At 61.2% G+C, this 27,881-nt stretch overlaps 1 protein-coding gene across 3 annotated transcripts in view; it reads right to left on the reverse strand.

Annotated features, from left to right (window-relative positions):
- NFIC (nuclear factor I C) overlaps positions 1–27,631 on the reverse strand; it is a 62,328-nt gene extending 34,697 nt beyond the window's left edge. For all 3 annotated transcript variants that reach the window (XM_028126071.2, XM_028126070.2, XM_028126068.2), the window contains exons 1-2: positions 27,554–27,631; positions 17,415–17,946 (exon numbers count right to left, since the gene is read on the reverse strand). In XM_028126071.2, coding sequence (XP_027981872.1) covers positions 17,415–17,946; positions 27,554–27,583 — 562 coding nt within the window. In that variant the 5' untranslated portion in view covers positions 27,584–27,631. The remainder of the gene's footprint in view (positions 1–17,414; positions 17,947–27,553) is intronic.
- Positions 27,632–27,881: the final 250 nt, after the last annotated feature.

A 27,881-nucleotide genomic window follows, 5' to 3' on the forward strand; every position in this document is an offset into this window, starting at 1 on the left:
GAGGGTGGGAGCCGGGGCTGGGGCAGGGGGTGGGGAGTCCGTGCTCCGTGGGGACAGAGTCTCCGTGTGGGGAGATGGAACGTTCTGGAGACGGAAGGTGGGGGTGGCTGCAGGACCGTGTGAGTGTGCTTCATGCCGCTGAGCTGTGTGCTTAGAGATGGTTAAGATGGTGACTAACATAACATAATAAAATTAAAAACATTTTAAAAAAAAGATGGTACATCTTACATTATATGTTTTTTTAACCACAAGAAAACACACACGCGTTAAAAAAAAAAAAGTCTCTGGCTGCTGGGTGAATTCTAGAATCTTGGGGGCTGGGAGACCAGGGAGGTGGCACGGGCAGGTGTCCCAGGGACTTACCAGCCCGGCCCAGGGTGATGGCCTGGGAACGGACAGAGGGGTCATCGTTAATTTCTCGTTGGGATGCAGAAAGGACAGGACCTGATGAAATCATAGTGACACTTCTTTAAAACCTGGCAGGACACGGGAGAGCCTGGGGTTCCTGCCCGGGCCCTGCAGCATGTCTGCTGGGCCGGCATGGGATGCCCGGGGAGCGAGTGAGCCGGATTTACGTTCCAACCTTAGCGGGCGTCCAAATGTAGCTGGCTTTGCCGGGCTGCCACGTCTGCCTCCCAACACCAGCCGGCGAGAGAGGAAACCAAAGCCAGGCCCTGGAATTCCCAGCTCCCGAGTGTCACCAGCCATTTTTAAACATTAGCCAGCTCAAGTTCAACTTTCTCTGTCCTGGAAGGCCATGCCGTACACACGACCCTGGCCTTTGTCCTCCTCGTTGCTGCCATGCGCCTGCCCTGCCCCCCACCCCCTCAGGCAAGCTCCAGCCACCTTCCCAGGCCCAGTTCTAAGATCTCCTTCTCCAGAACACCCTCTCCCTTGGCCCCTTGGCCAAACCTGTGCCCTAACCCCCATCACACCGGACTGAGTCTGGGTCCATAAATATATGAAATTCCAAAGTCCTCCCCATGGCCCCCAAGACCCTGCCTAAACTGGACGCCCTGCCCTCCCCTCCTCCTTCTCTCCCCTTATTCACTCTGCTGCAGAGACACACACACACACACACACCTCCCCACTGGTCCTCCGACACACCAGGCCCAGTGCTGCCCCAGGGCCTTTGCATAGGCTGTACCAGCTACCTGGAATGCCTTTCCTGTAAATGGCTGCCTGGCTCATGCCCTCACTTTACTCAGGTCTCTGCTCAAATGTGGTTTATGTGTCCACAGCCCCAGGGCACGGGATCTGGGCTTGACGTTGGAGAAGTTCGGGAACCCACTTCTCTGTGTCCCTCCCAAGAAGTGTGACAACAGACTCCCATGTATGTCCAGTTATGTGACAACCAGCTTCATGTCCCTGAGCCTCCACCCCCATCGCATACTAGCGTCTGCGCAAATCCAAGCAGAAGACGAAACTGTGATTCTTTTATTCAACGCACTCATTGAGCACCTACTGTGTACCAGACCCTGTTCTAGGCCCTGGGGACACAGCAACGAACAAAACGGACCCGAAATCCTGCCCCACGAGGTTCACGGTCAAGGGTTTTGTCCCTGGCATTCCAAGGAGGGCCGGGGCTCGAATCACAGAAGGAGGGCTTCAGGCTAAACTGACCTTGGCCTTCACTGGGAGTGTGGCAGCAACAGCAGACCGCCCTGAGCTGCAAGGAACTCCCCCACAAATCCGGGCTCCCCCTGCAGCGCCCCCAGGGGCGCGGAACACAGACCCCCAAACCCAGGAACGACGGCGAGGACAACGACCAGCTGTGTGACCTCCACAGAAGTACTTTCCCTCTCTGAGCCCCCACATCTCCGTACAGAGGATCCCAAACCCCCTCTCCAAGGGCCTCTTGGACAAATCAAAGGAAAAAAAGTGCAATGCTGGCCGTCCAAGGCATGCGCTCATCGGCCCCCGGGGAATGGTCTGGGAAAGGCCGACAAGAAGCAGGGGACCCGAGAGGCAAGAGAGGGCCCCGCCGGGTGACCTCCTGGACGCCGGTCTCCACCCGGGGCCTCCCTCGCCCTGTGCTTCCTGACCCGCGTGTTCCTCGAGTCTGGACCACACTTTCCCTCTTCCTCTCCGCGGCCGCCGGCTGCCTGGGCCCGAGCCAACCTGCTTCGGAGTCACTTTCAAAGAAAAGTTTCTGTTTTCTTCCCCACCCAGCCCAGCTCCCCCGCCGCCTGGCCTGCTCCGTGGCCTGGCTCCGGCCCCGCTGGGCGTCCGTGGCCACCTCGGGCCAGTGGGTCAGGGTGGCGGCCCTCCACCGCCCCCCCGCCCGCCTCCCCCGCGCCACCGGCTGCTCCAGCCCGAGGCCTTGGGCTGCTCTTGGGGAGTCCAGGGCGCCCCACGGGGGCTCTGGCCCGGCCGTTTCGGGGCGCCTGGCCCGAGCACCCGGCGGGGAGGTCCCTGCAGGCCAGAGGGCCCCCCTGGAGACCTGCAGGCCGGGACTAGTCCCACCCCGGGACGCTTCTGGCGGCCACGCCACCTTATGACATCATTGCTCAGGCGGCCATTTTCTCCACTCTCCCTCCCCCGGGTTCCAGATGCTTCTGCCGGCCGCGGCGGCCATTTTGTCCGCGCAGGAGGCGCGGGCTGGCACGGGGCTGGGGCGGCTGGGGCGGCTGGGGCGGCTGGGGGAGGCCGCGAGGGCCCCCCCCCCGCCACCAGCGCCCCCCGCCCGGCCCCTCGCGGCCTCCGAGGGCTGCGGCGCGCGTGCCAGCCGGGTGGCCCTGCACACGGGGCCGCGGCCCGCACCGGCGCTGGCGCTCCGCGCTCCGGGTGGCACCGGGGCCGTGAAAAACAGGTTAAAAATACCCACACGCGCAGCCTCCCCCCCCCCCGGTCCCCTCCAATGTCAAATGTGTCAACGCCACCCGGGGAGGGGGGCAGACTTAAAATAACTTGCTGTTTACATTTGGAGCAAATTCTTGGCTTCTCCAGCAGCCAAGCCAGGGCCTCCTCCCGCCTCCCTGGCAGGCCCGCTTCAGCGGCCGCGGGGTGCGGGGGTGGGGGGGGGACGACCCGGGGGGGCGAGCTGGGCGGGGAGCTCGGGGGCCACATGTGCCCGGGCTGAGCACACATGTGCGGGCCCGGGAGGGGACGGGCCGGCCCCAGCACCATCTGTGGCCGCATGGTGGACGGAGCCGGACGGGAACGCCAGAGAACACCCTCTTCCCAAAAATGGGTGCGGGGTGGGGTGGGGGGGGCGCGCCGGGCCAGGCAGGGGGGCGTCCGAGGAGCCACGGCCCCTCCCAGCTCAGCCCTGCTTCGCATGTTTCTTGGGCCGCACCACCGACTCGGCAGCCCCCAGGGGAGTCAGGAGGCCGGAGGCCGGCAGCCTTGCCAAGGGAGGCGGGCACCGAGGGAGGTCTCCGGAGTGGGGCAGAGTTCTGTCCGGGGCTGTGTGGCCACAGGCCAGCGCTGCCGCTCTCTGGGCCTCCGGGGAAAGCACCCTGGCCTTGGAGTGGGGTCGGCAGAACGGGTCCCATCCCAGCCTTGCCTGGGGGTTGGCAGGAGGCCCCGAATGTTGCAGGCCCTCTTCGTGCCTCTTTCCTTTTCTGTACAAAGTGAATGTTGAGGTGCAAACACCTCAGATGTTGGGCACTCCCTTTTACAAAGGGGCAAACTGACGGCCAGAGACGGGCAGAGGCTTGGCCCAAATCTCACCACCAGTAAGGGGGACAGGCAGATCGGAGCCCAGTTACCCTGGTTCCAGTGCCCACACTTTAAACCCGCTGCCTCGAATGCTGGAGGAGGTTGGAAACTCGAGGGCCCAAGCCCAAAGGGGAGAGTCAGTGGGAAGACTTTTCTACTCCCCTGGCCTTCCTGAGACCACTCTTCCGGGAGCCTGGTACACAGTCGGTACTCAATGCTCACACGTAGTTGGCACTCAATCGATGCTCGCAGACAAGTGATGATTCTTCCAGAAGGGGCTGGTACACAGCAGACACCCAATACACACTTGTTGTGTCAATGACTGGAATTATCCTGATGGGGCTTGGCATGCAGCAGGTGCAGAATAAATGCTTGTCAAAGGAATCGGAGGAATGTTGGGGAAACTGGGGGATATTCAGAGGGAAAGACTGGATTGAGGGTGATATAGACCCCAATCAGTGTGAGACAAGAGGTTTCTGACCGCAGGCCCAGGGCTGAGTGTGGAAGGTCACCTAAACATTGCCCATCTAGTCCCCTGGGTCCTTTGGGGATCAGCAGAAATCCTCTCTTGAGTAGGTCCCCCAACTGTCCCTGGTCCTGAGTATCAGAGGGAGGGACCTGCAGCTGGAGAAGCCCAAGGAAGTAACTGGAATCTGTCCTGGGGGCCCAGGAAGGCTTCCTGGGGGGGGGAGAAGAGGATACTGGAGCTGGGGCCTTGATGTGCGAGTAGGAGTTTGCCAGGCACAGAAGGGGCTTGTGGGGAGTGAGACTAGTGTATGAAAATAATCACCACAACTTCCATGTGTTGAGTGCTTAAATGCCAGGAGCTACATACAGATTTACAGAGGGGCTGACGGTGCCTGAGAAGGTCAGGCAGCTGGGCTGAGCTGAAAGTATACGGCCAGCATCCAACCTGAGCAGGGAGGCTTAGCCCCACCACCCGCTGCCTCCCTAAACGTGTCTGGGTCTGGCGGGGGCACAATGGGCAAGGTCTGAGGTGGGTGGGACGGTCTGGCTCCAGTCTTTCCACAGGGTGGATGAGGCCAGGTCAGCTCCCCCTAGGGCCAGGCAGGGGCTGAGGTTCCGGGGCACAGGGGCTTAGTTACATGGCTCCCCCTCCATCAGCTAGAAAACCTGAGCTAATTCAGGAGCCGCCAGGAATCTGCTCTCACCCCTTCAGTTAGCAGCAAAGGGGAACTGGGTGTGTGTGGGGGGGTTGCTTTGGCATCCCCCATTAGTCTCCCCAGCATCCCAGGAGAATGTGTCCAGAACCTCAGGTTGGCCAGATCAACCCTTGCAGCCTCTTCCCTGGGAGCCCAGTAATTTCTTCTGAGCCTAGGAGTGTGCCCATTTCACAGATCTGGAAGCTGAGGCACGGTGAGTGGCTTGGAGCCAGGCCACCTGTTCCAGAAGCGTCTTCTTTTTCCCGGGGAAAGGTGAGATGACCTCCCCTCCCCGCCTCCGATCGGCTATGTGACTCCAGGCTAGCCCCCTGTTCACTCTGGGTTTCAGTTTCTCCAGCTGTCACACGGGGGCTGGGGCAGCATAACATCAGCCTCAACACCTTTTTGTGCTGGAATCTGGCCATGCACTGGGGGTTCTGCGTGTGTGGTCCCATTTCGCTGGAAGAAAACAGGGCCTCAGAGCCTCAGAGAGGGCAAGTGAGTTAACCGCCCGGTGGCCCATCTCAGGGAGTATTATGGGTTTCCACTTGCACACCTCCCATGCTGGCAGGCTCTCTCCCTTCTGGTCCTCCTGCCTTATTGCTGCTGATCACTGCAAAGGTGCCTACTGTATGCTAGGTGCTCACTGAACCCACTCGACAGTTACAGATTATCACTCCCATTTCACAGATGAAAAAACTGAGGCACCGAACAGGGCAGGTGTGGCCTGAGCTCCCGTGGTGAGAATGGGGATGAAAATGGGCAAAATGCTGCTGTGCTGGGGTTGGGCACCTGGCAGCAGCCCTCCCGGCCCCCCTGGAGCCCTGTGGACCTCCCGGGATCATACCCAGGTTGCATGACAGCAGTGCCCGATGCCAGGAGAGGCCCTGGGCGTGTCGGGGGCACCCTGCCCTCACCTCAACCCTCAGTCCCCCGCATATGCCCAGGCAGGTGCCCGGCTGCAGGCAGGGGGCAGGAGGGCCAGTGCCAGTCTCAGAAGGGGCATACGATCCAGGTGACCAACTTGCACGGCCCCACTGAGCCCAGGCTGACAACCAAGGGAACCAACTAGGAATAGGCCTCCTGCCTCTGCCTCTCTTATCCCTCTCCTGAACCCATGCAGTGGCCTGGGTCCCTGAACTCCCACCACCCCCCTTCCCCACTAACGCCCGTGCTCCCCACAGTGGCCAGAGGGTGCCTGTGAGCCCTCCAGGACTCCCACCTCCTTGCGGTAAAGGCCCAAGTCTTCCCAGCAGCTCCCGAGGCCCTGCACATCACACCTGCCCTGTCCGCTCCCCACCCCCTCCTCCTTCTCTCCCCTTCACCCACTCTGCTCCAGCCACCCCGGCCTCCTCGCTGCTCTCAAAACCGCCAGGCCCAATGCTACCCCAGGACCTTTGCACAGGCTGTTCCTCCCACCTGCAATTCTCTCCATACATTTGTTCACACAGCTGGCTCCTCCTCAACCCTCAGGTCCCAGCTCAAATATCAGGTGCTCAGACAGGGCCCCCTCCCGGCAAATAGTCCCCTATCTCTATTCTTTTGCCTTTATTTTTTTGATAGTCCTCATCACCAAACCAACATTTCATTCTTGCCCTTTGTCTGTCTCCCCCAGCGACTGTGAGCCCCACAAGGGCTGTAGTTCTGTCTCATTCCCTGCAGTGCCCCCAGGACCCAGAGCCGTGCTTGGCCCACACCGAGCCCTGAATCATACTTCCTGACTACAAAGTGGTTCTATTGGCTGAGCGCTGAGCTTGTATGTGCTCCATGCTGCCCTAGACCTCTCTCAGGTCTTAACTCATTTCTCCCTCGGCAACCCCACGAGGCAAGCGTATTTCACAGGTGGGGAAACTGAGGCCCGGGGAGAGAAGGAGCTAAGCGAGCGTCAGGGGCAGAGCAGGCCGAGCCAGGGCTTTGTGCCCCAGCGGCTGACCCGCTGCGGCTGGGAAGAAAGAGAGTCGAGCGTAAACAACATCAACAGCAGTAATAATAATGATGGTAAGGTGGCAGTGACGAGCCCGGAATTGGCCGGTTGATAAAGCTCCCCCGTGTGGGTTAGTGCGGGGGAGCCCCGAAGGGGAGACTCAGGGGACACTGGCCCCTTTAAGAGCTTCCCCCTCCCCAGCTGGGCGCTGGCCCGGCCTCCCCTTATGTAAGCTGCCCTTGCATAACCTGGTTACATAAGGAAGCAGGGAACAGGCTTGTCCATCCGGCAGCAACCTGTCCCGGGCCGTCTGTGGGGCCGGGCCTGGGGTGCGGGAGCGCCGAGGCCACCCAGAGTGGCCACCGAGTGCAGCCCCGTTCAAGGGCCCCTGGGGATGCCCCAGACTCACAGACGCGGTGTCCTCTGTGTGGGCAAGCGAAAGGCTTCCAGTCTGCAAGTGGGCATAGGGCCGCTCCCATTGCTCTGAAGGTGAGACTGAGCCCCAGAGAGGGCCAGTGAGCAGCCCAACGCTTCCCAGCCCCGAGCGGAGGACGGAGGTGGCGTGGCGGGCCTGCGGTGAAATGTGGATGGTGTGGCCTCAGCTTCCGAATTCCTCCGCAAAACGGAGCTGCAGGTGGGGCCTTTCTCAGCAGGGCCTGGTGTGCAGCTGGTACTCCATAAATGCAGCCCTGGGCCCAACTCAGCACTGGGCAAGCTCTAAAAGCCTTTTAATTCTATTAACCGGCTTGCCTCTTGGCAGTACCCACGGCCACTGCCCTGCTCTACCCTGAAGCCACAGGCCCTGAGAGAGGGGAATGCCCGGGGCTCAGGTGCTGTAGGACGGCCCCACCAGCTCGGGAAGAGTGCCGACTGTATACCACATTCTGGCCCAGGTAACTGTTCTGTCTGCCCGACAAGCCCCAGGCGGACGCGAGGAGCCCCAGAGACAGATGGGGAAACTAACTGAGACACTGAGAGCTGGGATTTGTCCGAGGTCAAACCCAAGCCCTACCATGCATGCACTGTCTCTGTCCCCAGGCAGGCCCCCCCAGCCCCCGGTCCCCCCCGGTCTGACTACGGGAGCCCGGGGGTGTCTGGGTATGGCACCCCCCCCAACATACACAGGTATCAGTTCTGCCATCTTTGGGAGGGGTGTGGCTCGGGAGTGGAGGCGGCCCCTCTCCTTCCCCTTCTCTCTGGGCACTGGCCCTTTAAGGCAGCCGGCTGCCAGGGCTTGTCCCGGGGTTACCCCAAGGGGCGGGTGTGGTCAGGAACAAGGGGCCCATTCAGCTCCTGCTGCCACCTCCGGGCAGCCCACAGGCTGGCCTGGGTGGGAGGCAGGGAGGAGACTGGCAAAGGCAGGGACAAACTCGGGGCGAGCAGAGACAGAGACAGAGAGACAGAGACAGAGACAGAGACAGGCACTAGGAGAGAGACAGAGAAACGGAGATGGAGAGACAGAGACCCAGAGAGAGACACCTGGCCTCTTGGCTGCACCACCTGCCTCCCTGGTTCCCCTGAATTGAGAGTTTGAGGCCAGCCCAACCCCTAGCTAGGGTGCAGCCCCCAAAGGTGCTCCTTGAGCCCACTGAACCTGGTGCCCACTCACTAGCACCAAAGTCCTGTAAGCCCAACGAGGGGATCCTGGGACATTCTGGGGAGGTCCCTGTCACACCTCAAACAGCCCCTTCCCAGGGGACCATTGTGGGCCCTCAGATCTACCAGACCTCTGCCTCTTAGCTATGTGACCTCAGGCCAGTGGTTTTACCTCTGGGCCTCAATTTCCCCAACTGTTAAATGTGGGATTAGGATAAAATGCAACAGTGCCAACAAAACCGAACATCTGCTGATTGAGTGTAAGTTCGTGAGCCCTTGGGAGGCCCACAAGTGCCCCAATGCGCCAACACACTCGCATGTAACTCTGCCTCCCATCAGGTGTCACAGTCTCAAAGGACAGCCACTGTCTTCAACTGAGGACCCACTGAGCACCCTTCCAGCTGTGGGCAGGAGCTGCCCCGGTGTCCCCTGGCCCCATGACAGCCTCCGGAAACACACCCAGGGTTCCATGTCCCCAGATCCAAAAAGCAACAGACATCTACTGGGGATCAAATGAAATCTCGATTCTTATTCCTGGGACTACCTGGTTTTAGGTTCTTCAAAGTCACATACCCCCACAAAATGCTCCCAAACATCTCGCCCCCAACTGGGGCCCCCATCCAGTCGGCTGCCCCCAAGAAGGCAGCCCCTACCTCCGCCAGTCTGGAGGGAACCTCAAAGAAACTAAAACCTGCCTCCTTCCCCTCCATAAGCATCTTTTCTGAAATATTCTGCTCAGTCACCTGGTCTTAGGACAGACTTCCTCGACTGACCTGAGCTTTCCGGATCTCTGACACAGATAATTCTAGAACCTATCCATGGGAGTTCTAGAACCCAGCTCAAGAACATTCCAGAGCCTGTCCTTGGGTGTGCAAATGCCCAATGTGAGGAATTCTGGAAGCTGCCCCCAGTGCTCAAGAATATACTTAACGGGTTTCTTGAGTATTTGATGAAATCAATACTTGACTGGAGAAGTGCTGACAGGTTTCACAGTTTGGGAATCCTCATACTCTTGAGAACCCAGCTTGGGTATATGTGAGATCTGTTTCCAGATGTTGAAAAAAACTCCCCTCGAAGAATGCTAGAACCCGCTTCAGGGTGTTCTAGAACCCAACTCGCAGAATTTTGGAGCTCATCCCTTAGTAAGCAAAAACCCAACATAAAACATTCTGGACTCTGCTTCTAGACACTTAGGAACCCACCTCAGGAATTCTAGATCAAGGGACCAGCTTGCTGACAAGGCTCTAGAACTAATTTCCTGGGTCATTAAACAGCCCAACCTCAAAGAATTCTAAGGCTTCCCTTAGCACAGCGGTTCTCAACTGGGGTGATCCTGGTGAGGGACATCTGGTGATGTCTGGAGATATCTGTGGTTGTCACAACTGGGAGGGGGCTCCTGGTATCACGGGGGTGGGGGCAGGGATGCTGCTTGGCCCCCACAGTGCCCCGGATGCCCCCACAGAGACTGGTCCGGCCCCGATGTCAGCAGTGCTGACAAGAAGAGACTCTGCCTTTTTATAATCAAAAGCCCCATGGTTAGACCTTCTAGAACCTACTCCTTGGATTTTCAAGAAACCAGCTGGGGAATTCTAGAATCCCTCCTTACATTCTCATCTATCCAACTGGGAGCAGATTTGAGATCGGCCTTGAAATTGTCTAGACTTCAGATGCTCTGGAGCGGAGCCGCCCGATCCATGTGTGGCTCTGAGCCCTGACACGTGGCTGGTCAGAATCGGGGTGTGAGTGCAACACACACACTGAATGCCAAAGACTGAGAACAAATAAAATAACGTCAAACATCTCAATAACTTGTTCATACTGATCATGTGTCAAAATGACAACATTTTGGATGTCCCAGGTCAAACAGAATATGTAGTTAAAACTAATTTCCCCTGTACATTTATACTTTTAAGTGTGGATACCAGGGAAAAAAAAGTGAAATTATTTATGTGGCTCACACTGTAGTCTACTGGATGGAGCTGTTCTGAAGCTGGCTTAGGAGAATTTTTGTTGTTGTTGTTAAGCAGGCCCCACACTCAGTGCGGAACCCTATAAGGGGCTCGAACTCACGACCCTGAGATCAAGACCTGAGCGCAGATCAAGAGTCGGACGCTTAACCCATTGAGCCCCCCAGGTGCCCCCAACCTAGGAGAATTGTAGAACTGCCTGGATGGTGAAGATCCCAGCTCTGAAGATTCTAGAACTCAGGCCTTGGGAATTCCAGAACTTGCCTCCTGGGGGGTCTGGAAGCCACCTCAGCTCTGGCATTCTAGAGCCCCCCTCCCCACATGCAAGCCATTTTCCCTGAGCCCCAGGTTCCTCCCCCCACCACTTCCGCCTCCCAACACCCCTCCAAGTCAGCCTGGAGCACAAGATGGGACAGGATGGACCAGAGGAAGGGCCCTTATAGGGCAGCCCGGGGCAATGCCCCCCCAGGCCTCGGTTTCCCCATCTGGACAAGACACGCAGTGTCCCCGTATGCCCCCTCCCTCATCCTTCACAACTCTGACCATCTGTGACTTCCTGCCCACACCCAGCTGGAGGAAGAGGGGCTGGCCTGGCAGCTGGCTGGGGGGGGGGGATGCCAGAGATGTCCCTAGCTGCCCTCAGCCTCCCCTGGGCTCACTGGGCAGAGGGCCAAGGTGGCAAGTGCAGCCCCGCCATGCCGGGGATGGCCACCACAGGTGCAACATGCTGGCTCCTCGGGGAGCCGGGCCCTGCCCCGCCGGGTGGACGTGTGGACCAGGGCACTCCGCAGGGCGGCCTCTGGAGCCTCCTCACCCCTGCCTGGGCTACAGGGGTGCAACACCGCCTCCAGGGGAGCACTTACTCACAAACGCGCTCCCCCCTTCTGAGCGCTCAGCACGTGCTAAAAGGTTGCTTTCTCAAAGATGCCGTTTCCGTTTCCATCACCAGACACTCCCTACGCTCATTTTGCAGAAGAAACAGAAGTAGAAAGATGGGCACTAACTTGCCCAAGGCTGCCCAGCGGGCCAGAGGGCAGAGCTGGGACGGGAACCGCAAGCACGTTGAGGGTAATAATCACTGTTATTATATCACCATAGCTGATATTTTTATGAATTATTTATCGTGACACGATACATATAGAATACGTTACTAGTTATCATTAACGGCAACAAGTAATTGCTTCCGTGAGGGTAAAATACACAGCATAAAATTCACCATCATAACCGTCTCTAAGCACACAGCTCAGCGGCGTGAAGCACACTCACCCTGTCCTGCAGCCACCCCCACCCTCCGTCTCCAGAACTTTCCATCTCCCCACAGGGAGACTCTGTCCCCACGAAGTGCGGATTCCCCACCCCCTGCCCCAGCCCCGGCTCCCACCGTCTCCTCTCTGTCTCTGTGGACGGGACTCCTCTGGGGACCTCCTGGGAGTGGGGTCCTCCTGCGGGATGTGTCCTTCTGGGTCTGGCTCCTCTCACTGAGCCCGGTGTCCTCGGGGCCCGCCCACGTCGTGGCAGGTGTCAGGGTCCCTTCCTAAGGCAACATATCACTTTCGAGTGCTTACTGTGTACCCCCATGTTCTAGCACTCTGCATGCATTCCCTAATTTAACCCCACAGGGCCTGGTGAGGTGTGCACAGGATGCTCTTATCATGCCCATTCGAGAGGGAAGGAAACTGAGGCGCAGGCAGTGACGTCACTTACCCAAGGGCCATGCAACACAGGAGGCATAAGATTTCAACCTGGGTTGTCTGGCTACAGACCGCGCCCCAGCACTGCCAGCGCCCCCCTTGGGCTCCCGGCCTGCTCTGTGAGCAGAACCCTCACCTGTTGGGTGTCTCTTTGCTGCTGACCATGAGCCTGGAGGCCTGCCATCGCTATAAATACGCCGTCAGCTGGCGTCTGGGCCTCACCCCTGTGCAGCCACCTTCCCTGCACAGACAGACGGCCCGTACACCTGGCTGCCCGGCCCCGGGGGAACCCAGGCTGCCAGGAGCCCCTCACCCCTCCACCGCCCAGACACCTGGAGTGGGTGACACGGCCGGCTGCCAGTGGAGAGCCCATCCTGGGTCACAGGTGCCCCCGTGGGCTCCCTGGGTGGGAAGAATGAAGCCTAGGGTCTCAGAGCAGAACTGAGGTTCCCCCCCCCTCCACTGACTGTCTCCTGGGGCTGGGGAAGAGGATCCGGGAAGGGACAGAGCATTTATTTAGTGCTTCCTGTATGCTTTTTGAGGATCACTGCCTCTGGTCCTCAGTGCGGTGGACGCAGTTCTCATGCTCCCCATTTATAGATGGGAAAACCAAGGCTGGAGACGAGAATGCGTCTCACATGGCCTGGAGCAAGCATGGACACAAACTGCCGTCCGGACCCAGGGTGCGCTTGATGGTGACCCTGGCCCCCAGGCTTAGTCACGGTGGGCTCTTCAACACAGTTCACCGCTATTCCTTCATTTATTCACTGTGTATTCAGCACCAACTTTTTTTTTTTTTTTTTTTTTTTTGTAATCGGCAGCACAACTGGGAGGATGTGGATGTCACCTGGTAACCTCCAAAGTGTTTTTCAGGTTTTTTTTCCTTTCAGGGTTTGGAGGACTCAGGATCCTGTGGGTTCTAATTCTGCTCTGCCTCTCAGGGGCTATGTGACTTTGGGCAAGCGGCTGACGGTCTCTGGGCCTGTTTCCTTACCTCGTGCATGGGAGAAGGTAACAGTCTGTCTCTCGCGGGATGGTGGAGAGAATTAAATGAGCTAAAATGTGGGATGAGCTCAGAACCAGGCTCGCAGTGTCTGGCACACGCAATATGTGTTTGCTGCTGCTGATGTTGCTATTGCTTGCTTCCCGCTTCCATCCAGCAGGGCTCGGGGACCCTCCCTGGGGCACCCTGGGGAGCCCCTCCAGCAGCTGCAAGCTTCCCAAGCCGGCCCCTGCCCACAGCGCCATTCTGGGAGGTTGGCACCGCACAAGGCGGGAACGGGAGGCTGGCCCGCGGCAGCGTCAGCAGATGGGCACCATCTGGGCTGGCGGCTCGGGGCGGGCTGGCAGCTGCTGGAGCGGGCGGGCCTGGCAGCCCCTCCCCCGCCCAGCCCTGGCACCGCGCCCGCCCGCGCCTCAGGTTTCTCAGGCCGCCGGAGGGGGTGGGGAGGCCTGGCTGGGCTTCAGGGCTGGGCCAGCGGCTTCCCTCTCTGGGCCCTGGTTCTTCCAGGCTCCCTCCCAAATGCAAGGCAGGTGGAGGAGGGCCGGGCTTGCCCGCTCCTGGCCTCCCCATCACCCTCACCGGGAAGCCACGCGGCAGGCCTCGCCTCCCCCTCTGAAGGTCCCCAGAGGCCTTCCTGCTCTGCTCCTCAGGCTCTGGGCCATGCCGGCCCCCGGGCCTTTGCACTGGCTGTGCCCCCATGCCTGCCGCACTCCCGCAAATCCCTCTGTGGCTCCCTCACTTCCTTCAGGCCTCATCCCAAGAGCCACCTCCTTGGGGCCTCCCTCCCTCCTCACTCTCCTCAGTCTGGGGCGCTCCCCTCCCCGCCCCTCTCCACACCCTGCCCCTGCTTTGTTTTCCTGCCGTTGTCCTTATTCACTGAACTGTGAATTGTCGGTTTCTGGGACCCCCACTCAGTTGCACCCCACCCACTGCACCCATTTAGCAGGCAGCCCCCTGTGCCCCAAAGCAGAGCTCACATCATCCCCTCATCATGGTTCCCCCCTCCAGCTGGCCCCTAGGCTGCCCCCAGGGCACACACTGAGGCCAGCCCCTGGAATCAGGGCCCTAAGGGCTCCAGATGGATGCCTGAGGCAGCCAAAGTCAGCCCCAGGAGGCGCCCCAGGCTCTGACCGGCCTGGCAGCCCCAGGGGTGAAAGGGCCTTCTCAGATCTCATCCCCATGCCTCCAGCCCTCCAAAGAAACCTGAGGATGGAGGGCTGGGAGCACCTCTGTCCGTCCACCTGACCCCCAGGAGAGACGGCTCCCCCAGGGGCTGCCAGGCCTGTCCTAGGACGGGGCAGGGCTGAGTGTGGTGCTTCCATGCACGTCTGTCTCCGGCTGTCTGTCTGTTCTGAGGAGCCGTATCTGATGCACCAGCTGTCTCCCCATCTGACATCGGAGGTGCTAGCCTTGCAGCTGGAGGGGGCGCCCCACCCCAACATCCACCCTGCATGCACATCCCTAGAGCTCCGTCCCCAGCCTCCTCATCAAATCCCAGCAGCGCTGGTTGAAGGGGGTGCTGCGCTACGGCCCAGGCCGCGACCCCCTCCAGCCCTGGGACCCACAGACAGAAGGAGGGGGGTGGCGGGCGGCGAGCTCTCTCCGCTGTCGGACTGACACCTGCCTGACCAAGAACAGAGATTTCACTGGGACCCAGAACGAGGCTGGGGGTCCTGGAGGGCAAACCCAGCCCACGGGAGCCTAGAACACAGCCCCAGCCCCGAGGTGCCAACAAGGCTGCCGGGCTGCCACTTTGTACCCCACGATTCACCTCCCCCCTCTTCCACCACCATCCGGGGTGGAGGGCTGGGGGCTGTCGTCAACAGCAGCTGCCTGCACCCACATCCCCCCCTCTGCCCTCCCTTGGCTCTGGGACCTTGGGCAGTCAGGCCCTGTTTCCTTCGCCGGCCCTGGTTCCTCACCTGTGACATGAGTACAACAGCGATTCCTGCCTTGCTGGGCTGTGGACAGAATGGGAAAGAAAAAATGCCCAGCAGAGAGCAAGTGGAGTTAGGAGTTAGGGTTCTGAAGCATACGCAGGAGTCTTCCACACGGGAAAGGCCTGCCTGGCATGGGGAGCAACAAGGCACAGGCATGGAATTGGCAAATGGTAACCGTGATCAGGATGATAGCGGGGGTGGGGGGGGAGATGGGGGTAAGAACAGGGGCCCGAGGAGCCCTCGCCCCGAGCCTGGTGTTTCCTCATGCCCCCGTGAGGGTTGTCTGTTGAGCACTCACCACGGGGACCCAACCAGGCAGCTCATTTGAGCTTCCCATTTTAAAGGCAAGGAAAGAAAGCACAGAGAGGTTCAGCGACTTGTCTCGGATCACCCAGCTGGCCAGCAGCTGAGTCGGCTTGGAATCGGCCCTCCCCTCACGCCCAGCCCAGCTGCGGCTGGGTCGGCCGGGGCCAGTTGGAGCAGGGGTTCCCCGTGGGGATGATGGAGCCCGCTGAAAGCAGGGGCGGGCACGGCTTTGACCTTCCCCAGCCCGCGAGCGAGGAGGCCGATCAGACTGGCTGGCAAAGGCATGGCAGTGGGGCACAAAGGTGTCTGGGGAAGCCTGGAGGCCCAGCCTGCCTGCTGAGCCGAGGGGGGAGGGGGCCGGCTGGGGGAGGGGAGGCGCCTGGAGATTGTGCTGACACCGGCAGAAAACTCGCTTCAAAATTTTATCAGCTCAGCGCGGAGGAGGTGGGGGCAGGGCCAGGCTCAGAAGATGGAAGTGGTGGGAGAGGCCTGGACCAGCATGGTAATGCGTCTGCAGCCCCCAAGGCCACCCCTGCCCCCTGCCCGGGACAGCCAGTCACCTTGTCCACCCCTCTGCCTCCTCGGTCCCTAAGGCTGCTCTGCTCCCAGCCCCAGTGGGTTTGTGACTCATGGGTGGGGGTGGGGGCAGAAGAGGGTCAAGGTCAAGGAACCAAGGTCAAGACGGGGAAACCGGCCCACCTCTCCCTCCCACACACCCTGGAGACTGGGAGCCCTACAACCTCATCTAATCCTTACCCCATCACTGGGAGAAGTGCAGCGGTTACCCCCATTCACGGAGGAAACAGAACCGTGATGTGTCCAAAGTCACACAGGCTGCAAAGGGCAGGGCTACGCGTGGCCTCTGGGCAGTGAGCCCTGAGTCTGTCGCCGCTAGACACCCCCCCACCGCCCCTCCCACAGCCTTCCTTCCGTCTGTTTCTGGTAGTGTGCACCTGTGGGATCTGCCGGGGCTGGGCTTGCAACCTGGGTGTACCCACTGGACACACTCATGCAGCCCCCAGGTATGTACCCACATGTGCGCCAGACTCAGCCCGGCGGGGGGTGGTGCTGGTGGGGTATGCGACACGTGACCATTGGGTTCTATGAGCACACCTGACTCTGTCCACACTAAGACACTCCCAGCTGACACCTGCCACGTGGCAGACCAGCGTTCACATGCTACATGCATGATCTGGCGACTCCCCCGGGGCCTCATCCAGCTAGGGACTCTGATAACCTCCATTTGACAGACGGGGGAAACGGAGGCCCAAGGTGGACACACAGCCAGGAAGCAGCAGGGCCCACCGCCCTCCCAGCCAGGCCCGGCCCTGGGCCACCAGCCCTGCTGACATCCAGAGGCTGGGCCACACATCTGCCTCTACATCTTTGCCCAGGCTGCCGACCCTCTGGGACACCCCACACTCAGCACTGTCCAGCCACCCCGTAGAGCTCAGCTCTGCCGCACCACTTTCTCCAGGAGGCTGCCACGGGTTTCCCCACCCTCACAGACCCTGCTGGCCTCCATGTGGGGCACTAACCATGGAGCCAGCAAACACCCAGCTAGAACAGCCAGAGCCAGGGACACAGGGGACCAGAGAGGGTGGTAACCTAGCCAAAGTCACACAGCACCCAGCTTCCCACTCAGCACAAAGGTGGGACCTGTCAGGCCTCTGCTGAAGGTCTGAGAGTTGATCAACTAGCATTCACAGCACCCAACTCCAGGGTTCTTTCAGCTTTTCCTGGGGGGGGTACGACTCTCTCTGCCATTGCTCCCTGTCCTGTCCTCACCCCTAATTCCCAACAAGGCCTTATGTTGCCCCTCGGGCCTCCTGGGACAGGGTCTCATCTCCGGAGATCTCAAGGGCCTGCCTCTTACCTTCAACCCCCTGGACACACCGCCTCCCCGTTCAGACTCTCCTTGAACCGTACCTCTTCCCCTTAGACCTTCACAGCACCGGTGCCTGTCCCGCTCCAGCGCAGGCCGGCAGGCCCCCTCAGCCCGCCCACTGCACCTGCCTCCCGTCTCGGTCCCCACCTGAACCACCACCCCAGCCGGACGCGCGAGTGGGCCGCCTCCCCCGCGCCACGGGCCCCCCCCCCCCGCGCGCACATCTCCCCCCCCAACCCCGAGACCCTGGGCGCGCGCGCCCGCCCGCCTCACCTCGCTCGCGCACGAAGTAGGCCAGGTAGAGGTCGAGCTCCTTGACCGCCACGCCGATGTGATGCGGCTGCACGCAGAGCACCGGGTGACCGCATTGCGCCGCCTTGACCAGGCGCTCGCCGTCGGTGCTCTCCAGCGGGATGCCCTTGAAGAGGATGACCATGACCAGGTCCAGCCGCCACACCTTGTCGGCCTGGCGCAGGCAGTCGATGCGGCGCATCTTGCCCTTTTGGTCGGGGTTGGAGAGCACGCAGCCCGGCGCCTTCTTGCCGGTGATGGCCAGCACGAAGTCCTCGCGGCACTCGGGCCGGATGTCTTTGCGCAGCTTGGCCAGCAGCCGGGACGCCCACTTCTGCTTCACCTCGGCCTTCTCGCCCAGCAGCTCGTCCTTCACGGCGCGCTCCTCGTCCTTCGACATGCGCTTCTCGTGCTTCTTGAAGTACTTGCGCTTCCGCGCCTGCAGGTTGAACCAGGTGTAGGCGAAGGCGCGCACGTGGGGCAGCAGCGCCTCGATGAACGGGTGGAACTCATCCTGCAGGCGCGAGAGGCCAGAGGTCAGGGGGTGCTGGGGACCGTGGGCCCACTGCCCAGCCCGGGAGACTGAGGCCTGGGGGCCCCAGGAAGACCCCCAGGGAGGGCCAGGCGCCTGTGGGCAGGGGGTGCACTGCAGACCTGCTCACCTCCTAGGGAAAACTCGAGGCCAGAGGGGACACCGAAGCGTATGGGGGAGAGGCGTGAACTCCTTGCCCGAGTGGGGAAAGTGGGGAACCTGGGGCTTGGACTACGTGGGAGGCGCAGGCCAAGGCAGAGGTTCATGGAGGGCTGTCTTGAACTCCAATGTACAGACAGGCCAAGCTGAGGGTGCCCAGGTGCTTGATGGGGGCTAGCCCATTGTACAGACGGGGAAAAGTGAGGTCAGGAGAACGGGGATGTTATGGCCCTATTTGCTGTCTACTAGGACGGGGGGGGGGGGAGCGGCAAACCCCAGTCTGAAAGCCTCTTAAAGAAGACGATGAGTATTCCATTCCACTGCAGCTACTCAACTCAGTGCCGTATCGCCAAACTAGCCCCAGACATGACACACAGATGATGGACATGGCTGCGTTCTGATAAAACTTTATTTACAAAAACAGGTGGCAGGCATTGGGCCCCAGGCCTGTAGTTAGCAAACTCCTGCACTAAAGTATGAGCTCCAGGGGCGCCTGGGTGGCTCAGTCGTTAAGCGTCGGCCTTCGGCTCAGGTCATGATCCCAGGGTCCTGGGATGGAGCCCCGCGTCGGGCTCCCTGCTCGGCGGGGAGCCTGCTTCTCCCTCTGCCCCTCCCCCTGCTTGTGCACGCTTACTCTCTCTCTGACCAATAAATAAATAAAGTAAAATAAAAATAAAGTATGAACTCCAATGTCTAGAGCAGGGCCAAGCATACAGAGGCTGCCGGATGGCTGCAGGAGAAACCAGGCTCCGAGAGTGTCCCTATCAGCAAAGAAAGCTGACACCGGATTGTGGGGGGAGCAGTCTGAGGGCTGCCTCTACTGGCCCTTGGCACAAATTAAAAAAATGAGGTCTAAGGGGTCATTCCCATAGACCAGCTGTGCAGAAAGGCCCCGCAGAGGTCCATGGGCCAGGACTAGGGCAGCCTAGATGTCAGAGGCTGCTGGAAGGAGAGGCTCCTGCGCAGACCCACTGTAGGGGCTGAGAAAGCTGAGGCCCAAGAAGGCAAGAGATCAGAATACACGAGAGAAGGGGAGCTGGCCTTGGGAGGTTCAGAGCTGGGGAGAGGGGCCCCTGGGGCTGCCCCCCGACATACCCATTCAGACGGAAAATCTGAGGCCTGGGGAGGCTCTGAGGCCTGGCCAGACCTGTGACTTCAACCCCCGCACCCCCCATCCATGCCTAACTGGTGTTGCTGGGAGGCCACAACACCCATTTTACAGATGAGGAAACTGAGGCCCCAAGAGGAGGGGACCGAGTCATGAAGGACATAGCCCTATCCCCATGAGAACAGCAGCAGCCGTGGCCGGGCCCCCCCGAGAGCAACACGGTGCCATGGGAGACCCCTGCCCCCTCCTATGGGGGTGAGAGGGCTGTCTCATCTCTCCGCTTCTCATCAAGGGGAACCAGCTCTGCAGAACATCTGGGACCTGGTTTCTCACCCTCCAGGAGAAAGGAAGACAAAGAGAACCTTGGGCCCCACGTCTCCGCTCCTGCCGGGGCCGTGCGGGCTTCCAGAACAGGAGTGCTAGCTCTTCACAGGGTATGAGCCCGGTTCCCTGCCCAGCTCTGGAAAGGCTGCCCTAGACTCTTAGTGTTATTGTTGACATTGTTACAATTATTCCGGTTGCTTACAATCTCCCAGGACGCAGGGGAAGGCCCAGGGCTCCGCGACCCACTGCTTGATGGGATCCAAGGCCCAGACAGGGGCGGAGACCCGACCTGGGGGTCCCACGGGGTCTCGGGGCCTGTGTGAGGCCCCAAGCCCAGGCCCCCGAGGCCTGTGAAGGCCATCGGCCACTTCCTCAGAACAGCCTGGGGTCTTGGGGGAAACAGCCGTTCTGGGCTATCAGTCTGCCTTCTGGCTGGATGGGGCTGAGCTCCGTCCCACCTCCAGGCCTGGACACTCACAGGGACCCCCACCCCGTATGCTCTCAGGGCTCTGTGCACCTCTGGCCGGGGGGGGGGGGTGGCGGTGAGGGGGTGGAGGGGTGCCGGGGTGGGGGAGGGGAACGACCTCAGATTTCACCTATTACTGAGGCTCTGAAAATAGCCTCCTGCCCTCACCAGGGTGGGGCGGGATGGGGCTCAGCGTATGGCAGACCAGCTCCCCACTCCAATGTCCCCCAAAGTGTGAGTCACCGCAACAGCTGTGGCAGGCACTGGACCTCAGGGCTCTGTTCCGCTGCCCACTCCCCCAACCCCGGCTGGCCTGCTGAGGCCGAGGGAGAATGGAGGGGGGCCCATCTGTGGCCCGTCCCTGTCCAACCTCCACGGGGCTTTCCTGTGCCTGAATGCCACCTGACAGGCCAGCCCCAGAGAAGGGGAGTGACTCAGCCAGGGTCACACGGCCGGTCAGCAGAGCTGGGACCAGAGCCGGGGCTGCCTGGCCGGAGGGGCTGGGGGTGGGGAAGCGAGAGAGGCACAGGTCGCTGCCCCCCATGGAGGGGACGCCAAGGTGGCAGGAGGCCAAGGCAATGGTGTTGACGCTGGGCCATGGCTGCCACCCAAGTTCTGGTGCTTTACTGGGGCAGCGATAAGAGGTAGCTGGGAAGGGGCAGCTGGATGGTCAGCCAGCAGGGGCCGACTGACAGGTCCCCAGACTCCTCTCCTTGAACCCTTTTCTCTCTGAACCCCTCCCCTGGCTCTGGGCCCCGCCCCTTCTCTGTGCCCTACTCCCTCCGGGCCCACTCTCAGGAAAGGTGCCAGGGAGGCGGGCAGGGGCGGGAGCCCACGTCACCAGTGACCCCAGCTGGTCCGGGAGGAAGGAAGACAAACAGTCTGTAACTGGGTCATGGACCTGCTGCCCTATCCTCCCTTGTCCTCCCTGGGAGGTCAGCCCAGGTGAGAGGCAGGTCTGTCACTCTCTTTGTCCCACGAGACCTGCCACAACCAAGACATCTTCCCCAGGGCGCCTCCCAATGCCCTCACTGGCTGACCAGGCAAAGGAGACAGTCAAGGCAAGCCAGATCCCGAGAATCCTCCCAAACTCCTACACATCCCTCAAAGCCCTGTCTCCAGTGTTCCTTCTTCTTCAGGCAGCCTTTCCTGCTCTCCTCAGGGATCCCCCCAGACCTAGCCTGGACCACACGAGCTGGGGTTCGGAGTCCGGCTCTATTGCTACCTCCCCCCCCAAATCTGAGGCCCAGGGCTAAAGCACCCATTTGCCAAGCAGACTCTGCAAGGGAATGAGGTTGGATGACAAGGGCCTCCATTTTCACCCTCTGTCTGACCCCAGAACAAATCACTGCTCTGCTTTGGGTCTCAGTTTCTCATTTCTGTACAACGGGCAGAACGGGATAGGGCAGCTGTGGGGTGTTGGGGGTTTTTGTCAGTTCCTGGTAACCAGAGAGGCAATGCTGGGGGGAGGGGGACCGAGGCCAGGCCGTTCCCAGAAATGCCACTTGGCTCACTGGGACTTCCTGGCCAAAAAGGGCAGCAGCAGCTGGGAGGTGGACACCTGGGTCCAAGCCCTTGCTGGATGGGCTGGACCATAAAGCTCCTATTCACAACCAGGAAGTTTTCCAGGAAGGATTCTCTCTCCCTCATTTACTCAGTGACTCACCAAACGTTACTGAGAACTATCTTACCACCTCCTAAATTCGTATCACAAACTCTTATGTGCCCTTCAAAGCCCTGGTTCCAACGTCTTTTCCTCTAGGTTAAGGCCAGGTTAAGTGGCAAATAGCAGAGCCCATATTCAAACCCAGGTCCATCTGGCACCAGTCAGTGTCCCTAACCTGAGGTAATTCCTCCCCTCAAGCTCAGAGCATCACAGCTTAGGCATAACTCCCACATAATGAGGGCGAGATGCATTTGCTTGTTCGACAAACATTTATTGAGTGCCTACTGTGTGCCAGCTCCGTGCACGGTGCTGTGGACCCAGCGGTGACCCGGGCTCAGTCCTCACCTGGATCCTGATCTGGGGCAGGGATGGATGTGAAACAAGCCGACAGATATGCAATAAAATGTCAGTTTGAATAAAGCGCTCTGAAGAAATTTAAAGGAGTTTGGGGAGGGCCAGGGAATGCCTTAGGGTTGTTTTTTAGCTGGTAGTGGTCAGGGAGGGTCTTTCATAGGAGAGAACACTTGAACAAAGGCCTAAAAAATGGTGGGCCAGGGTAGGAGCTTTCCAGAGAGTAAAAACAGCATGTGCCAAGGCCCTGAGGCAGCACCGTGCCTCATGTTTTGCGAGAACAGTGAAGAGGGTGGTGTGGCTGAAACAGAGTGGATGAGAAGGAGAGTGGAGGGGGGCAGGGCAGGGAGGTGCTGGGGGCTGGTTGTGCAGGGTCTTGTGGGCCCCTGAGAGGAATCTGGGTACACAGAGCAGTGGGAGTGAAAACTTCCCATCAAAGTGACCAGGGAGTCTGAACCCTGGATCTCCTGCCTTCTTTCTCTGTGCCTTTGTGTCCCAGGACGATGACGGGGCTGAGCCAGAGGGCCAGGGTGTGGGAGAGAGAGTTATTAGAGAGACAGGGCGCGGGGTCCTACCTACCAGAGGCTGAGCATTTACTGAGCTATCAACTCTGCAAAATAGGGACTATCCTCACGCCTGGTTTCTGGAGGGGGAGACTGAGGCACTGAGCACCGAAGCCACCCACCCAAAGTCATGCAGCCAGGAAGGAGCCAAGCTGGGGCTTGAACCTGCATCCCTGTGACTGTGGACCTCCGGACTCCTCAGCCCTGCTCCTGGGCCCTTCAAGCACATGGTCTGGCCCTGTCGCTGGGACTCCCCAGAGATGCCCATCCTGTACCCCACCTGCTCTCTCAGAATCTCGTGTGACTCCCTTCCCCTGCTCGGTCCCAGGTCACGGGCCACCTCCTTCTTAGCCAAAGCGGCAGCCTGGCCTGGCCCGGCCCCTGGACTGCGGCCCCTCCAGGACACAGATTTGGTCCTTCTTGTTCACTGCTGTGCCCCCAGCACCCAGATCCCTGGGGGAGCAATCCCATCCTCTGCCTACGTGACACCCATCCAAGCACCCCACGCAACAGAGGATGCTGGCACCCCCACAGGTTTGGCCAGACTCAGGAAGACCCTGGACAAATCCTTAGGGCTCACAGCTGTTCCCATCACCCAGCCCAGGGCCTGGCTCCTGCTGGGCAGACAGTGACAGCATGAAGGGGAGGGTACGTTGGAAATGCCTCCAAGACATTTAACCCAATTATTAGTTTAGCGACCACCATAATCACAGCCACATTTATTTGGCACCCACTGTATACCAGGCACTGTGCTGAGGGTAAAGCCTCGGAGGAAGGAATGATTGTACTCCACATTTCACGTGGGCAGAGATGGAGGCTCAGAGAGTTCCTTCTCTCGGCTGGCAGAACCGTCCACTCATTCCTTTGTGCAACAGATATCTGTAAGCACCTACTGTGTGCCAGGCCCTGCACTGAGCACCTCACAGGGGTCCTGCCTCCCCGAATCCTCGGGTGGCGCGAGCAGCGGAAGATTTGCCGTTGACTGCATTTCACAGTGAGGACAAGGGGGCACGGAGGAGTTAGGTGCCCTGCCCGGCGTCACGCAGCCGGGAAGCCAAGAACTCAGTTCTGAGCCTCCTGAGCAAGACCTGCATGCAGATCTGAGGCGCCCTGCCTTGGTCTCTGCCTCCGGGACCCCCATTAGGGCCCATCGGAGGCGGGGCAGGGCTGTGTCTTCGTGGGTGAGGTGGCAGTGAACACACACGTGTGTGTGCGTGTGTGTGCATGTGTGTGGGTGTGGTTCAGTCCCTGGGGAGCCCCCCCACCCCTGCATGGGGCACCGCAGGTCCACATGCCCCGATGGGAGCAGGCAGCACACGCGTGTGCGGGTTGGTGTGGACATGGGCCTTCGTGTGTGAGGGCTGCGTGGGGCAGGAGGACCCCGGCCGTGGTGAGTGTTTCCCATCCATTTGGCGTGAGACAGGGAGGAGAGAGAGACAGAGACAGAGGTGGGGGGGGGGAGAGACAGGGAGAGGGAGGAGGAGAGAGAGAGGGGTGGGGGGGTGAGAGAGACAGAGGGAGAGAGAGAAGGAGAGAAGGGAGGGAGGGAGACAGAGAGAGAGAGAAGGAGAGAGAGGGAGAGGGAGAGAACGCTGACTCGCCAGAATCCCAGCTTCGTGATTTACAAGGCGCCTGGCCCTGGCGCTCGCTGAGGCACCCCTGCCTCCGCAGAGAAGGGAGGGGGGGGAGACACAGGGACAGAGAGAGGGAGAGAGCCCTGGAGCCAGGCTGTGCTTCTTGCAGGAGCCGAGCAGAGGCATCACCACGGGTGGGGGGCGCACACAGGGAGCGCCCACCTGCCCAGGCCTGCCTCAACAGCCAAGTGGGGGCAGCGGCCCCAAAGCCAGCCTTGCCCGCCATAATGCTGTGCCACCCAGGGCGGGCCCTGGCCCTCTCTGGTCTTGGCCCCTCTCCCAGCCCCCCAAAGCCCAGGTCAGGCCTAGACCCCACGACCTCCTGCTCCCCCATCCCACCCCTACGAGGCATTTAAAAAAAGTACCTGCTAAACCCATCAAAAGTCAGGGCCACCCTCGCAGCCTCGGTCTCCCCACTGGAGAAAGGGCTGTAAGAGGGGTGCCACACCGAGAGGGAGCGCGGGGCAGAAATGGAGGGAGGAATGAATGAATGAGGGAGGGGCCCTGGCGGCTGGCGTGGCCGCAGCCTCGGCCCCGGGGAATCCTGGGCACTGCAGCCAAGAGGGATTTGGCCCCAAACCCGGAATAACTAACGTGGCGGTGTGGCGGGTGGAGGGAGGCAGGGAGGGAGGCCCGGAGCAGGGCCAGAGCGGGGAGGCCAGCCTTCCCGCCGCCAGGATTTATGGAAGTAACGGCTGTTCCACACAGTTCCTCTTAAGAGTAAAAGTGAAAAAGCGCTTGAGTCACCACTGAAACAGGGACGGGGCTCCCAGAATCCTCCAGGGCCGCCGCCGCCGCCACCCCCCCCCCCGGGGGCGGGCAGGGCCGGGGGCACCGGGGCGCTGGCACCGACAAGGATCCGGGTCGGATCAGCTAAAAGGGAGCTATTTTAGGATGGGCTCAGGTTGTAAAATTAGTCGGGCAAAGGGGGGAGATGGAGGCCCAGAGACGGGGAGACACACGGGAGAGATGGAATGGGGGAGAGAGACACACAGAGACAGATGGAGGCACGGAGAGAGACACGGAGGCAGAGACAGGGAGAGACAGACCCAGAGATCGAGGAGAAACAGAGAGACGGGGAGAGGGAGATGGAGATGGTCAGAGACGCGGGGTGGCGGCGTGCTTAGAGAGACTGAGCCAGCCCGCCAGGAGTGCAGGTCCTGTGCGGGCAGTCGGGGTCCTCCCGGGGGGGCCCCCAGCCGGAGATCCCAGCCCAGGCTGGGTCTGCAAGGAGCTCTGGGGGATCACCCTCAGGCTTTGGGGAGCCTGCCAGGGGGTCCTGGGGCTCCCCTCCTGGGTGGGGGACGCAGGAGCAGAGCAGGGGAGGGGAGCCCCCTGCATTTGGGCCACTCCATCCTCACCCTAGCCCTAGGAGGGGGGCTCTTGGGCTCTCTCTGCCTATCTCTGCCTCCTGTCCACCCCCGTCACTTGCCCCGAGCAACCTCAGGTAGCGTTCACTGTCCACCAGGAGCCCGCCTGGCTGATCCTTGCCCTGCTCCTGGGGAGGGCCGAGCCAGGCCCCATGAGCACACATGCTCACACCAGGGCTCGGGTTCTCACTGCCACCGCCTCTCCTCTCGGCAGCAACGTGGATGAAGGCCTGTCTCCCGAGGAGTCCTGATGGGGGAATTCCAGGGCTCGGTGACAAAAGGCGGCCTTCCAACCTCCTCCCCTGGAATAGCCTCCCTGGCTCAGCCCCCCTGTGTGGCTCTCGGGAGCTGGCAAGCGCAAGAAGGGCAGAGGGGGCGGGGGCGCCCACAGCCACCCAGGCCACCCCGCAAGCCCAGAGACTGGGAGGCCCAAGGTCACGCTGCAAACCTCACTAGAACCCTACTTGCACCCGGGGAGCTTTAGGGCAGCTGGGATGCAGAGGTGGGGCAGCAATGACAACTTCCGGGGGGTCCCCAAAGTTGTTCAGAAAGGGAAACTGAGGCCTGGACAGGAGCAGGGACTTCCCCAAGGTCACTAGGGGATCATGGGTAGGACAAGCCCTGAGACCCCCCCCCCCACTTCGCACCCACCCTCTCCTTTTCTGGCGGGAGCCAGGAACTCCCCAGTGCAGCAAGAAAGATTCTACCATGAATGAGGGGGACCCCAAGATCCTGAATAGTGGACCCTCTCCACACAGACTGGCGGCCCCTGGGACCCAAGCTAGGCATCCACGTGCTCCCCATAAGGGAGAGAGGAGGGAGACCGGACACCCGGGCTCCCGCTGGACTCCCAGAGTGCTGCACTTTGCAATCTGGAGGCCACACTGCCCCTCTCTCCAGAGCCTGCCTTAGTCCTCAGGAGAAACTGAGGCCGCAACCCCACTGGCCTAAAGACACATGAGGACATGGGGGGAGCTGGTAGTAGACCAGCGGGGGGGGGGGGTCCCAGAGGGAGCTGGAGGAGAAAAGAAGTCCCCGGGGTGCGGCCTGGGACAGGGGCAGCCGCCCCCTCCCCACACATCCCCTTGCCCATTGCACAAGGGCTCAGCCCCGAACAGTCTGGGAGCCTGGCCAGGGGTGAGAGGCTACGGGAGGGGGGCAGGGGCAGGTGCCGGGCTGGCGAGGGCGTCCGCAGCGCCGCAGTGCCCGGGCCAGACCCCGGAACGCCCGGCCTCCCGGCTCCTCCCGGCGGCGGCGGCGGCGCAACAATCCAGAATCGATGCGGCGAAAATATCAGATCGGTGGGGGGGGGGGGGGGGCGGGGGGAGCGGGAGACCGAGCCGGGTTGTCAGCGCGCCCCCTCCCCCAACTGCTGGCGCCTCCAACTGCGCGCGCCCCCTCCCCCTCCACGCACACGTGGGCCAATAATGGGGGGAAAGGCGTCCCGAGGTTGGGGTGGCGGGGCACAACCTTGGCTGGGGGCGGGGGGGGTCACTGTCTGGGGAGCACATCCGAGGGATCCTCTCCTCCACAGTGCCGAGGGACCCAGCCAGAACCCTTCGATTCCTCCTAGAGGCAGGCCCGGTCCGGGCGGGGGGTCACGCAGAGGCCTGCCTTCGGCTCCGCGGGGAGGGCGCCCCCAGACCTTCCCGGGTTGGGTGGGGGCTAGCGTCCCGCCAGCCTGCACCCCGAGTCCCGCGTCCGCGTGGGGGGAGAGGCCGGGGCGCCGAGGGCGGGGCGGGAGTCCCGAGGGAGGGTCGGGGCGGGGGGGGGGTCCCCGGCCCAGCCCATCCCCCACCGGCCCCTGGCCCGCGGCGGGGGCACCCCGGCGGGGCGGCGGGAGGGACGCGCGCCTTTCCCGTCCCGCCTCCTCTGGCTTCCCGACTCCGGGGCCCGGCGGCGGGGGGCGCGGGGGGCGCGGGGGGCGCGGGCCGAGCGAGGGGCGTACCTGGGTCAGGCAGAGCGGGGACGAATACATCCCGGGCGCGGCGGGAGGCGCAGGGCCGGCCGGAGCGGGCGCGCTGAACTTACTGAGTCATTTTTCCAAACCCCCCCCCGCGGCCGCGGCCGGCGCGCTCCTCGCCGCCTCCTCCCTCGGTCTCCCTCCTCCCTCCCTCCCGCGCTCGCTCTCTCTCCCTCTTCCTTTCCTGTCCCCCCTCCCTCTCTCCTCCTCCGTCTCTGTCTCTCCGTGTCTCTGTCTCTCCTCCCTCTGGCAGCCTCCCCCCCTCCTCCCCCCAATTTCCCTCCCCTCCCACCCGAACCTCCCACTTCTCAAC

This window comes from Eumetopias jubatus, unplaced genomic scaffold, assembly GCF_037043125.1.
Source record: "Eumetopias jubatus isolate StellerSeaLion01/CBP00866 unplaced genomic scaffold, mEumJub1_p1.0 scaffold_1, whole genome shotgun sequence".
Classification (NCBI taxonomy): Eukaryota; Metazoa; Chordata; class Mammalia; order Carnivora; family Otariidae; genus Eumetopias; species Eumetopias jubatus.